Source organism: Osmia bicornis, chromosome 4 (genome assembly GCF_907164935.1).
Source record: "Osmia bicornis bicornis chromosome 4, iOsmBic2.1, whole genome shotgun sequence".
NCBI classification, from domain to species: domain Eukaryota; kingdom Metazoa; phylum Arthropoda; class Insecta; order Hymenoptera; family Megachilidae; genus Osmia; species Osmia bicornis.
In genome coordinates this window covers 11,743,362-11,759,229 of record NC_060219.1, presented here as the reverse complement: position 1 = coordinate 11,759,229, position 15,868 = coordinate 11,743,362, and the positions used below count along the sequence as shown (strand labels likewise).

Sequence of the window (15,868 nt, the reverse complement as noted above, 5' to 3'; positions counted from 1 at the left end):
TCAAGGAATTTCTTATCATTTTCATGTCACATTCTACTGTACCGATTTAGACAGAATTACATTACAGCACTGTAGCCCAATTGGAGTCAATTTTTGAATGTACAATATATATTTATCTTCCTTCTTTCTAAACCTGTCTTATAAACTTGTATAACGTTGTAAAAATGAATAATTTCTTATTTGTATTTCTTTTCAGGTATAGTTTTGCAGCAATTAAACTATCTACTAAAATGTAATTATCGTTGCACGTGGAATATTACATTAACCTTACAAAGTAGACGCACAGCATAACACAACAAGATTGTGTTGAAATTAGAAATTGAAAAGGAAAAAGAATATTTTATTACTTAAAGATGGTGCGTAAGAAGATAGATAACCGCATTCGTGTTTTGATAGAGAATGGTGTTAATACAGGACACAGAACACTGTTTATTGTTATCGGGGAAAAAGCAAGGGATCAGGTTGGTGAAAGTTATTATATAGGTTTGTGAATTGTGATTGAGAACAAAGAATATAATTAAATTGTTTTCAGATTGTTCTGCTACATCATATGTTATCAAAATCTGTTGTAAAAGCCAGACCTTCTGTACTTTGGTGTTATAAAAAAGATCTAGGATTTAGCAGCCACAGAAAGAAACGAATGAAGTCTATACAAAAGAAAGTTAAATCAGGGAAATTGGATATTAATGAAGATGATCCATTTGAATTATTTGTTGTCTCTACTAATATACGATATTGTTATTATCATGAAACACACAAAATATTGGGAAATACATATGGAATGTGTGTCTTACAAGTAAGATTCTTAGTTCTCCTCTTTATTACATTTCTTCTAAAATAGTAATCTAAATAAGAAATTACTTTTTTTAGGATTTTGAAGCAATTACACCAAATTTATTAGCACGTACTATTGAAACTATCGAAGGAGGAGGACTTATTGTATTTCTTTTACAATCTGTGAATTCTTTAAAACAATTATACACAATGAACATGGATGTTCATCAGAGATTTCGTACAGAAGCACATCAAGTATATTATTAATCTTTATCTTTTAACTTCAAGATAATTTTAAATATTGCTTTAATACTTTTCTATATTTTTTACTTTTCAGAATGTTGTTGGTCGTTTTAATGAAAGATTTTTATTATCTCTTGCTTCGTGTAAAAGATGTTTAGTTGTTGATGATCAGTTAAATGTATTACCTATATCATCGCATAATTTAAAAATCGAACCTGTGCAGAAATTAACTTCTTCTGAAGAGCAATCAGAATTAGATATCCTGAAAGAAAGTTTAAAAGATACACAACCTGTTTCTTCTCTTGTTAATTGCTGTAAAACAATTGATCAGGTTTGTATACAAACTAATTCTAATAATACGTGTATATAAAAAAGATTAATAATAAATAAAATAAGTAATAACAATTATGGCATTAAAATATTTTTAGGCTAAAGCACTGTTAAAGTTTATTGAATGCATATCAGAGAAAACATTAAGATCTACTGTCTCTTTAACTGCGGCTAGAGGACGTGGAAAATCTGCAGCTTTAGGTTTAGCTATTGCTGGAGCTATAACATTTGGTTACTCAAACATTTATGTTTCAAGTCCAAGTCCTGAGAATTTAAATACTTTGTTTGAATTCGTCTTTAAAGGTAAATTATATATTGGAATATTCTATTTTAAAATATTAAGTTTTAATGTGATTTTTAGGCTTTGATGGTTTGGGATACCAAGAACATCTTGATTATGGTCTTGTACAGTCCACAAATCCTGAATTTAATAAAGCTACTGTACGTGTAAACGTCTTCCGAGATCACAGACAGACAATTCAGGTAAAATACATTTAATATTTATGAAAATACAAACATAAATGTTATGAAACAAAGCCATTCTTTTTTTTTTTAGTACATTCATCCCACTGATGCATATAAATTAAATCAAGCTGAATTACTTGTAATTGATGAAGCTGCTGCAATACCACTTCCTTATGTGAAAGCTATGCTTGGGCCTTATTTAATATTTCTTTCATCAACTATTAATGGGTAATTATAATATATTTCATATTTTCGCCACCTTGAATCATTAATATGTGGAATATTATTTTTCACATATTTTTAATAGATACGAAGGAACAGGTAGATCTTTATCATTAAAACTATTACAACAATTGAGAAGCCAGACTGTTGGTTCAAACAGTCATGAAAAGAGTGAAAAACAACAGAATGAAAAGACAGTTATTGGAAGGCAGTTGCATGAACTCACTTTAGAAGAATCTATTCGTTATAAGCCAGGAGATTCTATTGAACAATGGCTGTGTGATTTATTATGTTTAAATGCTACACATACATTTATATTATCTGGATGCCCGCCTCCTGATATGTGCCAGTTATATTATATAAACAGGTGATTTATTCGTTTATGTTAACTATAAATACTTGATAACATTTTATTCAACATGATATTTTTTCTTTACAGAGATACATTATTTTCTTATCATAAAGCGTCTGAATTATTTTTACAAAGATTAGTAGCTCTTTATGTTGCTTCACATTACAAAGTAAGTATTTTGATATAATATTTAAGAAATTTAAAATTATTTAAACCTGAATAATGCTTTAGAATAGTCCAAATGATTTACAAATGATGTCTGATGCACCAGCACATCATCTTTTTTGCCTCTTGGGACCAATAGATTCAAACAAAAAATCATTACCTGAAATATTAGCTGTCATTCAAGTAAGTTTGTATGACGTAGAGATTATTGTAAATATAAACGTAAATTTAATTGTGTAGTTCTAATGTTTTTTCATAATATATAGATTTGCTTAGAAGGTGAAATGAGTAAAAATGCAGTGAATGATGGTCTTGTCCGAGGGCGCAAAGCAGCTGGTGATCTCATACCATGGGCTATGGCACAACAATATCAAGATCAAGATTTTCCAATGTTAGCGGGGGCACGCATTGTTCGCATTGCAACACATCCCGACTATCACGGAGTAAATTTACTTTATTATAATAACTAAGATGAAGGTTGACTTATATTTAATTAACAATTATGTTATAGATGGGGTATGGTAGTCGAGCATTAGAATTATTGAAACAATACTATGAAATGAAAATACTTAATATTAGTGAAGCACCCTTAGAAACATGCAACACAGAAATATCTAAGGTTGAAGATGAGAAAGTGAATTTGTTAGAAGAACAAATTGGTAATTACATTTTTTACATCATATCTCAAACTTGTGATTTTATTCTTATAATAAGAACCTTTCAGAACCTCGAGCCTCTCTTCCACCGCTTCTTTTAAAATTAACTGAAAGACGTCCAGAAAGTTTGGATTATATTGGAGTATCTTTCGGTGTTACTGAACAATTAATGAAATTTTGGAAACGGGCTAATTTCGTACCTGTATATTTGAGGTGAATATTAGTATTATTCATTATTATTATTTTCATAAATGAAATATCAATATGTTTATTGTCATCTTTTAGACAAACACCAAATGATATAACAGGCGAGTATTCGTGTATAATGTTGTATAAGCTAAATTCAGAACAAGAAAATAATAAGTGGTTACAAGCATATTGGAATGATTTTCGACGACGATTTATAAACTTACTTTCTTTCTCATTTAATTTGTATTCATCTTCATTGGCATTGAGCATATTAATCAATAAAACGGTTAAGCCAGAGACTACAAGTTAGTATTTTTGTATATATTTTTCGATACAATTAATTTGATACTAATATAACAGTTGTGTTGTTTCTTTTAGCACTAACAAAAGATATTTTAGATGTATATTTTACATCTTATGATTTAAAACGTTTAGCCATGTATAGCAATAATATGGCAGATTATCATTTAATAATGGATTTATTGCCATCATTAGCTCATTTGTACTTTTTAAATATGATGAGTGACACTCATCTATCAGCCGTACAATCGGTAATAATTGTTACTTTAATGTAATTAATAATTTTTGACGGGTATCTATTTATAAAGTAATATTTTTATTTACAGGCCATTTTATTAGGGTTAGGTTTACAACACAAAACTGTTGATAAATTAGCAGAAGAATTAGATTTACCACCATCACAATTACTTGCACTATTTAATCGCATTATACGGAAATGTGTACAGTATCTTAATGGAATAGCGGAGAACTTTATTGAGAGTACTATGATGAAAAACCAAACGAGTAATGAGGATGTCAAATTGAATCCTATCAATGGGAAAAGTTTACATGATGAATTAGAAACTGCTGCAAAGGTTTGCTAATCTTTTAAAAAACTTGATAGCATTTTTTGAATATAAATGTAAAATTGTGTACTTATTATTTTATTTGCAGGAATTGAAAGCAAAACAAAAGGCTGAATTAGAAAAATTGAAAAAAGAAAATTTAGAACAGTATGCCATCAAGGGATCAGAGACTGAATGGAATAATGTACTTTCTGGAAAGAAAGCTAAGAATCTTATATCTATAAAAAGTGGTGAGAAAAGAATATCAGAAGATGACAGTGCTTTGGAACGTCCAAAGAAGCAGTACAAAAAAAAGATAAGACGTTCTTTTAAAACTTAATGAACGTAAAATGTTTTTACGTATATATAACAAAATAAACAAGAAATAAATATTGTTGTATTATTTATTTTTCTTTATCAAATATCATTATAAAATATTAGTTATTGTCGATCAAAAAAATTATTATCTACTATGTATTTTACACACTGACAAATTAAATTTCTTTCGTGCTGTATAGATCGTGAAAGTAGTTTTTGTAACAATTGTGAGGTATATGGTTGTTTCTTGTTTATCTCACATTTTTGTTTTTTATTTTTTAAATCCCGATTTGATTCAATATTTTGTTTCTTTTTAGATTTAAAATCTTTAGACACTAATTTTTCTGACGACTGAGAAGCAGGTCGTTCTTGTATATTTACACTTGATTGCGTATTATGGATAATTTCATTTTCATTTTTTTTAATATCATTTTCTTCTACTGTCAAATTATCCAATTTTTCTCTCTTAATTGGTACTTCTAGAGGGCCATTGCCTATAAATAAATACAGTAATAATAATACATGAGATTACTTAATATAAGTAACAAATTAATTGTAAATACTTAAAACTTACTCTCTTCAGAACTACTTTCATAATTTGCTACTAAATTAGGCATGTTCAAAGTAGTAGTCACAGATTCTGATGATGTAGTAGGTATTTCTTCTTCATCAGAGATATAGTTGATATTTTCCTCAGGTACATTTTCGATAGTTTCATCAGTCTTACTTTCTATTTGCAAGTTAGTATCCCGTAAATTCGCTGAAAATTTTATTCGTATAAGAAGCATACTTCAAAAATTAAACTGTAGATAATTTACTGCTTGAATGCTTACACGTTCCACAGAATTCAGGCAAACCTCTATATGTTTCCTTTTGTTGAATGGTATTGCTAACATCAGTAGGTTGTTTTTGTACTGTCCTTTTTCGATTGCGAGAGCGTAACAACTTTTTTCTTTTATGCTGCTTGGTAATATCTTGCTTTTGTTTTATTATTTCTCCCCTTTGTGTTTTTTCCAATTTTTCCGCATTTCGTAATTCAATGTTAACTTTTGTAGGATATCTCCTGTAATATAATTAAAAATTATATGTTACAATTTCCAGTTATTTTTTCTTCTGTTTATTTCTGTTATAACTTACTTTTTCCGTTCCATTATCCATTTTTCAATATCTTCTGGAGTTGATATATTTTTTATTTTATGATACAGACCAGTACTATGCTGCATTGCTATATGTTTCTCAACAAGCAATGGATAAGCAGAAAAAGTACATCCATCGATACCACAAAATTTATGTTCTTGTTTATGTTTAGAAAGAGCATCCTCTGATGAAAAGTCTTTATCGCATACTTCACAAAAAAACGATTCATCATCCTCTGAACTGGTATCATTTATATCTCTCTGATCATAAGGTTCCTCATCACTTGGATAAAGATGAGCCTAAAAACGGTTACTTCAAATATCTTTTATACACTATTTATACCGAAATTCAATGTAAAAATACTTCTTAGTAATTATTATTCATAAGTAACAATGATTGGTATTTTACTACTTTTAGATGGTTCTTATTCCGTACCTTCATTTTTCAATTTTACAATTCTTGTTAATATTATACAATGAATTGTCTGTTTGAAAATTGAAAAATAATGTATTTTTTAAGTAATTTCTTAAGATATAATAACTTATACATTTTCTTATACTTTACATATACAGAAATTGTACATTAAGTACTTTATTAATAGAAATGATTGACTATGTGCATTGTATTTATAATATTATAGAAGTATTTTTTCACGATCTTTTAAACAAAAATGTTACTTGATATACACATAAAATATGTTTAAAAAATATAATTACTTATGTTAGATAAAAATAATTGTTTCATTTTAAAATGTTTTCCAGGGTATTCAGAAATTCATTTTCCAAGTGTATTAAAATACTAGAAACAAAAATGTCTTATCAATGCTTTTTAAGTCAGTTACTAGCATCAATTAAGATTTTGTTTATAATTGCCCAAATAAAATATTTTGTGATAAACACAACATACTATATACAATACACGATACAACTTAAATAGCATATAAAAGTTTTCAAATGTAGAATTTGATTGGATATATATACGTTATGATACTGAAATTTAGAAGATATACTAAATTTCTATTGTGAACCGCTTAAAATAATATATTTAATATGTAAATAGTATATACTCTTCTTACATGGCAATATAAAATATGTGCAATTGATAAACAATTTTAGAAAAAGAATATCTACATAAAAGTTACTTGAAAAAAATGGAGGAACATCAGTTTCATATTTCAGAACGATTATTCAACGCATATGCAATCGTAATTGCCTTTCTTTCAGTGGTTCACAAAGTAATTGGAAACACCAGATTTAGAACTTATAGAAATACGATTTATTCTTACAATACGTATCTTAATTACAAATTTATGTTCTTTTTGAATTTATATTTTGTGAAAGTCGTGTATCATTGAAATTAATAAAATGTATTCTGTACTACGACACATAATAACAAAACAATTACAAAAATTGACATATACTAATACAGAGCCACAAGCTATCTAAACATTTTATTCTGATTTATTATATAAATTTTACTTACATATCCAATAGAACATAGATCATTTTATCATATAACTTTTAATTCAGAATGTTATAGCTTACAGCACTGTACTGGCCAAAGAGCAATTAAAGAGCTTGACATAACTATTTCAAGGCCAGTCCTTATTTAACTTGAGAAAAGAAATAGATATTTAATATTTCTATCATGGAAAATATGCACGAAATATACAAAATCTTACATTCATAAGCATGTAATTAAGTATGAAAAAAAATTTTCTTTATATAAGTATTACACGAAATAAGACAATATCTATTATTTAAATATCTTTAACTATATAAACTCTATTCTTCCCGAATTTGTCTTGTTGTAATAGTTTAACAGCATGCACTTATATTATAAATGCTAATGAACTTATATTGCAAAATAATGATAATCTACAAATGACGGAAAGTGGAAATATGAAAAATTAAGAATGATACAGATATCTTAATAGCAGTATTTTCAACATACTGCATGTTAGAATAAGGAATCAAATCGTTCTGAAGTTTGAAAACAGAATACTTGTGTAATTTGACTGTTCAATTCTTTATAGGAGGAGTAGCCTGAAGCTTAAGACTGTGCCTGTTTGCTGGAAGGCTGCATCTCCTCCTTTAGCTCCATTTGCTCTGATTGCTCAGTCGCATTCTCAGTTTTCTGAACACCCTCGGATTCAATCGTATTCTTATCATCTGTTTTTTGACCACCCTGTAAGTAAAGCAATTTATCAACTACCATTGAAATAAAATAAAATTAAGTACATAGTGTACTAGTTAATGAAGTATTGTAAATGATGCTTACTTTGAATATAAGTAATATTATTAATTTTATTTCAGTAAAACAATTTAACAATATTTCTTATATTCTAGATTTAAATTGATTAATTTGTATATTAACTATAAATTAAAAAACAAAAAATCTGATTTTATATAAAGTATAAACATGTATATAAAACCTTCTAAAATTAGTTAAATGTTATGTGTTATAACATCTTCAGACCTAAAACATATTTTAAAATACTTACTATAAATGACTGGAAAGTAAAGTGAATGTTTTATTTTATCTACGATAAAGGATACACCAAATACAGTCCTTTAAGTATGTTTCATATGAATAGAGAAATTTAAGGTAAAAATACTAATTATATTTAAAACATAGCAAATTACTTATTTATACAGGGTGGTCTACTTTTTTTTCCACATACAATATTTACAAAAAGATTTTAGTAACATGACAGAAATCAGGTCATATTAAATTTAGTCTGTATATTACTTATTGATTTAATGAACCTAAAATTAATGTTTAGTACAATTCTTTTCATTATACAATAATTAAATATTAAGAATACAAATTTTGTATGTATATTATAAAACTGTAAATGGTGTTATATTTTTCGTAGTATAACATGAGTATCATAAATCTTTACAGTTGTAGCACAATTATAAATAGAATGTTAAAGCTATTAACTTTTTTTATCACACTAACTGTAAATTTATTATCAATGAAAAACATCATTTTATATTATACATATCAAAATTAAATTGAAAAAATACCTGTTCTGGATGTTTTGCAAGATAATCATTTTTAGCATCTCTGATCATCCTGGTTACTTTGTTTCTCAAATCTTTAAATTCTTCCCATTCTTTTGCATCTTTATTCTTTTTTGCTTTAGCATAGAGCTTATTTTTTTTTGTATTTCACTACGAATTTCATCAGTCATCCATGGCTTCTTTAGTTCTAATTCCTGAATAATCATAATGGCTTTTGGTCAGAATTTAATAACAGTTTTTACATTTTAAATCTCAAGTTTTTCTACACTATATATTTAATTATTTTATCTTTACAAAATAATTGTTAAGTTCTAACAATAATTTTTAAACATTTAGTAAGTAAAATCTTCCACCTTTTTTAAAAAATCCATTTTATTTAAATGTGTTATTTTAAATACAAAAGAAAAATGCAAGCAGTTTTTTACATAAGATAGATGTAGTCTTTAAAATGCTCCTTTTAACAACAATTAAAATTAAAATAAATTCATAAATATTAGATTTCATACTTACATCAAGTTTGCTGACTTTTTTTCACATTGTTCAATGCTTTCCCTTTAGAATTGCCATTTCCTATGGAAAACCGTGGTCTCATATGAGACAAAATTTGAGGTGGTAGTGCTCTTCTATGCCAAGGTCTGATTAATGGTCCTCGAGGTCCTGCACCTCTTAAGCCTATTGGTAGAGCCATTGGGGCCATAGCTCTAACTCTTGGACCAAACAGTGGCATTGGACCATTGGGTCTGTTTACTCCACCTGGTCGTGGTGGTGGCGGTAATCTTTGTCGTATTGGGCCAAAAACTGGATTTATAGGTGGTGGTGCCATTCCTGGGGGGAAAGCAAGAGGTGGTAGTCTACCTCCAAATCTTGGAGGTGGAGGAGGCCGTATACCAGCCGGTGGAACTCGCGGTCCTAATAAAGGTCCCCGATTTAATGGACTCATTATCTTTGACGTAAACTTTCTTAAATCACTTTTAGATCCTTGACTGATCGACACCTAATATACCGCTTAATGCAAAGCGTTATTAACGAGGTTAAAACTCCAGCTTCACACACTGTTTGCACGCGAAATACGTAACTGCGTGTTCAACCTTTACGCTTATTGATTCTCTCTCATTAAACTTTTATTGCAATATCAATCGAGATATTAATTGTTGTTGATATCGCAAAAACATTACAAACTTCTGTACAAATAAACTTTTGATATATCAAGCAAAACCAACCAACAACGATAAGCTTAATTCTAATCGTCACAAACTTGCAACAATATATTACCCACAAACAGATTTGGAATTTCGTACATTCAACCGTGAGTAGATTGAAAACATGACTTTAGGTGTATTTTTAATAATAAACACCAAAATAATTTAAATAAACTTAATAACTAACTAAAACCATTTTATAACTTTTAATATTTAAATTTACAAATGATAGTAAATATATCTTAATTTATATTTAGTATAAATTATTCAAAGAATTGTGTTTCGAAATTTGAAATTCATATATGTGCGTACGCATGTAAATACAGATATTATACGAGATAAATGTTCGAGAGATTTTTGCAAATTACTTATAAAAATAACGATAAACTTTTATTTATAAGTAATATTATTTTTATTATCAAGTATAAAGAGAAAGGAACATGTTCCTCTCTGGTATAAATAATAATTTTCATTTTATATTTACTTATGCCGGTGGAATACTTTTAAGAACACAATTTTCATGATTTTATCTGATTGGTGTATTCGCGATTTGTAAGAGACATGCTGTTCTCATTGGTTTATTTGAGCAACGCTTTTAACGTATCACCAGCTGTTGAAGTTACGTTTGTTTGAAATCAAACGGCAACTGAAGTTTGTTGGGTTGCTTGGAGCTTCGAAATTTGACTGCCATGCATGGACGGTAAATACACTTCGTTAGAACAAAAAAAGAGCATGTGCAGTGTCTAAAAGATAATAATAACATACAAAAAAGAAATATTCGATTTATATATACGATATTAAGTAAAGAAACTAAATCTGAATAATGGCCACAATTCGTGTACATGAAGATCAAGAAAATCGTATCGTGGATGTTCGTCGTGGCAAAAGAAAATATTACTGTGCCCCTTCAAAATCAAACATTACAAGCACCAAAACGTGCAGTTCTAGGTGTACTTCACAATAATTGTAAACGTAATTCCAAACCAGTACGTATACATCTCTTTTTACTTTGCTCCCGCGTTTTTTGTAGACTCGTAATATCGACAGTTTTCCTTATTTATTGCACTCAATAAATAAATGTAATGAATAATTTTAAACATTACATAATCTGGTAATCGACTGATCTTATTCGTTCATTGTAGGAAATTTATAAAGATGAGAAATTTCCAAGAACAAAAGCAGTTATACCTACACAATTTGAGCCTTTTAAAATTTATGAGGAGAAGAAAGAAGAAGTTATATTTAAAATCTATGAAGATAAATTAGAAGAAGAAGCTTCTGTTGTACTTAGAGACACTAAAGATAAAAAGAAATAAAAGATATACAAGATGTTAAGTTTGAAAGAGAAAAACCAAGGTTAGAGGTGAATCCTATCAATTCCTCAAATTTATTAACATTTTGCAATGCTACTCAAGACATAGATCAAAAGAAAGAAAATGAAATAATTTTCTCACAAGACAGTCTAATGTCTTTAGAAAAATCTGTTACTTATTCCTCTTCCAAAAAAGATCTTCAGAAACGAAGAGAGTCTATCAAGGAATTGAGAGCAAATTTTATGATGTGGATGAATATAGAGCTGATATATATAACTATTTACGTATAGCAGAGGTATATATTTTCTCATTTATTTATAATAGATTCCAAGAGTAAAGTTTGTTTTTGATTTTGAAATAGCTGGTGTGAACACATTACTTCAAAATAAAAATTATTTTTTTAGACACAGCACAGACCAAAACCAGGGTATATGAAGAAACAACCTGATATAACATATTCAATGAGATCAATACTGGTGGATTGGCTTGTTGAAGTAGCTGAAGAATATCGGTTACAAACTGAAACACTTTATTTAGCTGTTTCTTATATAGACCGTTTCTTATCATACATGAGTGTTGTAAGAGCAAAATTACAGCTGGTTGGCACAGCAGCTATGTTTATTGCTGCGTAAGTTTTTTAACATCTATATGTACATATATTGGTAACTTGAGTTTCTTATATTTATTATTAATTTTGTAGAAAATATGAAGAGATTTATCCACCAGATGTAGGAGAATTTGTGTATATTACGGATGATACCTATACCAAGAAACATGTACTACGTATGGAACATTTAATTTTAAGGGTTTTATCCTTTGATCTGACTGTACCAACACCGCTTACTTTTCTTATGGAATATTGTATTAGTAATAATCTTTCAGAAAAAATAAAATTCTTAGCAATGGTAAGTGAATAACGGTTATTTGTTATATTATTGATGTATTACTCCAGTTCTTGAATATAATTTTACAGTATCTGTGCGAATTATCGATGCTTGAAGGAGATCCATATCTACAGTTTTTACCTAGTCATTTAGCTGCATCTGCAATCGCACTTGCACGATATACATTATTAGACGAGATGTGGCCGCATGAGATAGAATTATCAACAGGTTACAGTTTAAAGGATCTGAAGGAATGCGTTATTTGTCTAAACACGACCTTCTGTAATGCGTTAAATATTCAACAACAAGCTATACAAGAGAAATATAAGAGCAGCAAGTAAGTTCAAGCGTTTAACACTTCATTTAACTTTCTTATAAAACTGGAACTGAGTATCAAATATATTCTTATTTAGATATGGACATGTAGCGTTGTTGTTACCACGACGTATTGATAATGTGACATTAACTTCTGAAGATGAAGAAGAAAATGCCTAGTATTTAGCAGGCATTGAAAAAAAATAGAAAAATCTGTAAATTTATGGAAATAACGAACCTCCCATTATGAATCCCATGTTATGAAAAACAAGGAGGGGATTAGGGCAAGACTGACCTATTGTTTCACAAATGAAATGTACGAGTTACTTCTTTATTAGCATGTTTGGTCAATATGTTTCGCCTAAACAAACATATTGACTTTACTTTCATATTTCACCAGCACCTATACTTATTATAGGTTGTAGGTAAATTTATAACTATTTTTAGAGTTTCGTCATTATATTAACGTACGAAGCTCTAAATTATGTTATTTAGGAATTGTATTTTTATATGCATTTTTTAGATGATTGTTAACAGAACATTTGCTCTACATATATTAATGTCTAAATTTTGTTGCCAGTGATCTGTCATAATAATAGAACGTGTAAGAATAATAACTGTATTTATTATTGATATTGTACTAAAAATACATACACATTATTGTGGTGGAAAACGCTGGTGTGTTAAAGTGATTAATAATCATTTAAATTTTTGTTATGAGACCCACATATCATAACGTAATATATACAACGTATGATTTTATTATTTTTTAAAATATTTATGTGATTTTATAACAAATACCTATAGAAATATATTCAAGAATGGAATAGGTAATGTGATGCTTTACAATTTTTCCAAAAAGTTGGTAGTACTGATTTATATTACGTATGTATGTATATAACTGATACATTTAATTGTGCGCATGTGTGCGTTGTACTCCAAAGTAGTATTGACGTTGACAATTTGCAGTTGATATTTAATAAGAATCTAATAACGGTTGGGGGTGTTTCCTAAGATTATTCCATTTCACAACATATTAAGGTATAATATTTAATGTTACTTCATGGTATTTGTTAAAATCAAATAATTTTTTCATTTTGTATGCTATTCTTTATAAATACTTTCAATACCTTTGTTACTTAAACTTTCTTAAATAACTGTATGATTTTTAGGTTACTTTTAATTAAATTATTTAAATAACAGTGAAACTACACATGATGATTGTATTTAACCTATAAAATGTATTATTATGAATTAAGAACACACTTGTTCTTCCCATAATTGTTTATAAAACAAATAATACATGTATGTAAGATTTGTTTAAAAAATATAAAAATGTTTGTCAATTTATTTGATGTTATTATTAGACAATATGGATGCATTTGGTGACAACTTTGTCATTGAAACCTGAAGTGGATCCTGTAGCAGAATTTGTAGCAAGAGAACAGGATCAATTGGCAGGACTTGAAGATGAGATTCCTCCAGTTTCTATTACTGCTCCTGCAACAATATCAAATACAGATGGTAATGTCTGTTAAATTATAAAGAAACATAATGACATATCTTTATTTGAGTAGTATTTATTTCAAATGTAACTAATGTACTTCAAATTTTTTAAGTTGGTCCAGGTGGTGATGCTGAAGGTAGCTTTGAAATAATAGATGCAGTTGGACAGCCTACTGATGCACAAGCACCACCAATAATAGGTAATCTGAATTATATCATACCTTAAATTTGTTATGAAACAGAAGAGATGGATTTACAAAAGAAAGATTACTTTAGAAACTGCATCGAAACCTCCTCCAGTAAAAGAAGAACCTGAAAAAAAATACGAAAGTGGAGAGAAGAACAGAAAGCTAGACTAAAGAAAAAGGTATCATATTATTATACTAATGTTGCAATTATGATTTACTATTTAGTTATTTATATTATTGTTTTCTTTAAATAGATGCTGAAGAAGAGAAAAAGAAAGAGGAATGGAGGAAGCAGCAAGAAAAGAGCTAGAGGAATGGTATAAACATCATGCAGAAGCTATCAGTAAAACAAAAACTACAACAGGTAATGTTTAAAATTACCATTCAATTAATTTTATTTCGCATAATATTTTTGAAGAAATTTTTCGTCAGTATAGCAATTTTTAATCGCATATTAATAGATGCAATTGAAAGTTTTATCTTATATAAGAGTAAATATTTTATTGAATTATTTTAAAACATGTACTACAATACTATTACATTATTTTTCATTCTGCTTCTTAGGGAATCAGCCAAGTAAGTTACACTATAGTTTTTTTGCATGTATAATTGCATTGCATTGCTGTATAATATAGCTTGCTTATATACTTTATGAGAATACTTGCAAAACAGCACCAAAAACATTAGATATTCTCTTATATGTTAGCTGCTTTTAATGACAATTGGTATATGTACTTTGTGCTTGATGCAATTATACTTAAAATTTGTTTCTGATTATCTCATATGTGAGGTAATGAAATTGGAAGAAGTATTAGAATGACAGGTTACATTGAAAGTATGAATATGAAATACTTTATTATTAAAATTATTGATGGTTGTATTACATATGTATTACATATAATTTATCTTACAATTTTTTTTTTTTTAAATTCCATAACACATAAAAAATATAAAATTTTTTTGATTATATATTTTATGAGTTGAAATTAAAATGAGTATTAAAAATATTTGTATTAATTTTGTGTTACATAAATAAGAATACCGTATCGTAAATAATATCACTCTTGTTATGGAAGTAGAAGTTGTTTTAAACGAATTCTGAATTTTACGGTGCTATTTTCGGTATATATAAGAAACAAACTTAGAAATTGTAAAACATGTACTGCGCAATATCATTAATGCACACAGCATACAAGTATTGTCGCAAATTTTAATTGTTACATGTGTTGTACCTTAATTAATATAACGTCTTTATTCTTAGAAACGCAGGAAAAACATTTGTAGCGAAGCTGATGAAGTGGAACCAGGAACTGAATGGGAAACGCATCGCAAAAACTTTGCGACTTTAACCCAAAATCTTCCCGTGCTTCTAAAGATGTATCTCGAATGCGGTCAATTATTTTACAATTGAAACAAACTCCACCAGCTCCTGTCAGTCTTGATTAAATAATTTGGTATGAATTATAGATATTCATATACATATTCATATATATATATATATATTAAACGTATTCAATGAAAGAAACAGTATATACAAATTACGATATAATTGGGAAAAAGATCATAAGTGATCAGTGAAAAAAAATATAATGTTACTGTGAATAAATATTATTAATAGCAAGTATCTGCATAAATACTAAATTTAAAAAAGTTAAATGTGTATGATTCTTTTCGTTAAAAATAAAAAATAAAATTTTAACATGTAAAATTTTGTAAATTATTGAATTAGTTTCTTTCA

General features: G+C 28.1%; 4 protein-coding genes across 5 annotated transcripts; 3 read left to right on the top strand and 1 right to left on the bottom strand.

Moving 5' to 3' along the window:
• The first annotated feature begins 11 nt into the window (after positions 1 to 11).
• Positions 12 to 4,633, top strand: LOC114878434 (RNA cytidine acetyltransferase). Of its 2 annotated transcripts, XM_029192257.2 has the most exons (18): positions 12 to 99; positions 197 to 461; positions 533 to 796; positions 871 to 1,029; positions 1,112 to 1,348; positions 1,446 to 1,650; positions 1,709 to 1,830; positions 1,904 to 2,040; positions 2,120 to 2,401; positions 2,474 to 2,555; positions 2,618 to 2,734; positions 2,818 to 2,994; positions 3,063 to 3,210; positions 3,276 to 3,420; positions 3,493 to 3,701; positions 3,775 to 3,947; positions 4,023 to 4,271; positions 4,351 to 4,633. In XM_029192257.2, the coding sequence occupies exons 2-18, from the start codon at positions 354 to 356 to the stop codon at positions 4,579 to 4,581; spliced, it is 3,045 nt and encodes a 1,014-aa protein (XP_029048090.1). In that variant the 5' UTR covers positions 12 to 99; positions 197 to 353; the 3' UTR covers positions 4,582 to 4,633. The 2 variants fall into 2 exon arrangements, with proteins under 2 accessions (XP_029048090.1, XP_029048091.1); XM_029192258.2 differs by lacking the exon at positions 12 to 99 and having other exon boundaries at positions 106 to 461.
• A 1-nt stretch (position 4,634) lies between these two features.
• LOC114878438 (nuclear fragile X mental retardation-interacting protein 1-like) lies at positions 4,635 to 10,093 on the bottom strand. Its single transcript, XM_046285338.1, is given in 7 exon segments — positions 4,635 to 5,053; positions 5,134 to 5,319; positions 5,393 to 5,622; positions 5,697 to 5,995; positions 8,729 to 8,868; positions 8,871 to 8,936; positions 9,251 to 10,093. Coding segments are annotated over 7 exon segments (1,707 nt in total). The 5' UTR covers positions 9,666 to 10,093; the 3' UTR covers positions 4,635 to 4,682.
• Positions 10,094 to 10,468: 375 nt separating this feature from the next.
• LOC114878439 (cyclin-A2) lies at positions 10,469 to 13,109 on the top strand. The gene is given in 9 exon segments (XM_029192264.2): positions 10,469 to 10,807; positions 10,809 to 10,910; positions 11,067 to 11,226; positions 11,229 to 11,477; positions 11,480 to 11,532; positions 11,642 to 11,865; positions 11,938 to 12,142; positions 12,211 to 12,458; positions 12,535 to 13,109. Coding segments are annotated over 9 exon segments (1,383 nt in total). The 5' UTR covers positions 10,469 to 10,747; the 3' UTR covers positions 12,617 to 13,109.
• A 699-nt stretch (positions 13,110 to 13,808) lies between these two features.
• LOC114878441 (clathrin light chain) lies at positions 13,809 to 15,752 on the top strand. Its single transcript, XM_046285382.1, is given in 9 exon segments — positions 13,809 to 13,844; positions 13,846 to 13,960; positions 14,056 to 14,142; positions 14,219 to 14,259; positions 14,262 to 14,308; positions 14,383 to 14,414; positions 14,417 to 14,499; positions 15,392 to 15,451; positions 15,454 to 15,752. Coding segments are annotated over 9 exon segments (624 nt in total). The 3' UTR covers positions 15,577 to 15,752.
• The last annotated feature ends 116 nt before the right edge of the window (positions 15,753 to 15,868 follow it).

Excerpts from the sequence above, each read along its gene's own strand:
- LOC114878434 (XM_029192257.2), top strand. The coding sequence starts at position 354 with ATGGTGCGTAAGAAGATAGATAACCGCATTCGTGTTTTGATAGAGAAT. Across the intron at positions 3,421-3,492 it reads TTCGTACCTGTATATTTGAG|ACAAACACCAAATGATATAA; the intron begins GTGAATATTAGT and ends GTCATCTTTTAG. Across the intron at positions 4,272-4,350 it reads AATTAGAAACTGCTGCAAAG|GAATTGAAAGCAAAACAAAA; the intron begins GTTTGCTAATCT and ends TTTTATTTGCAG.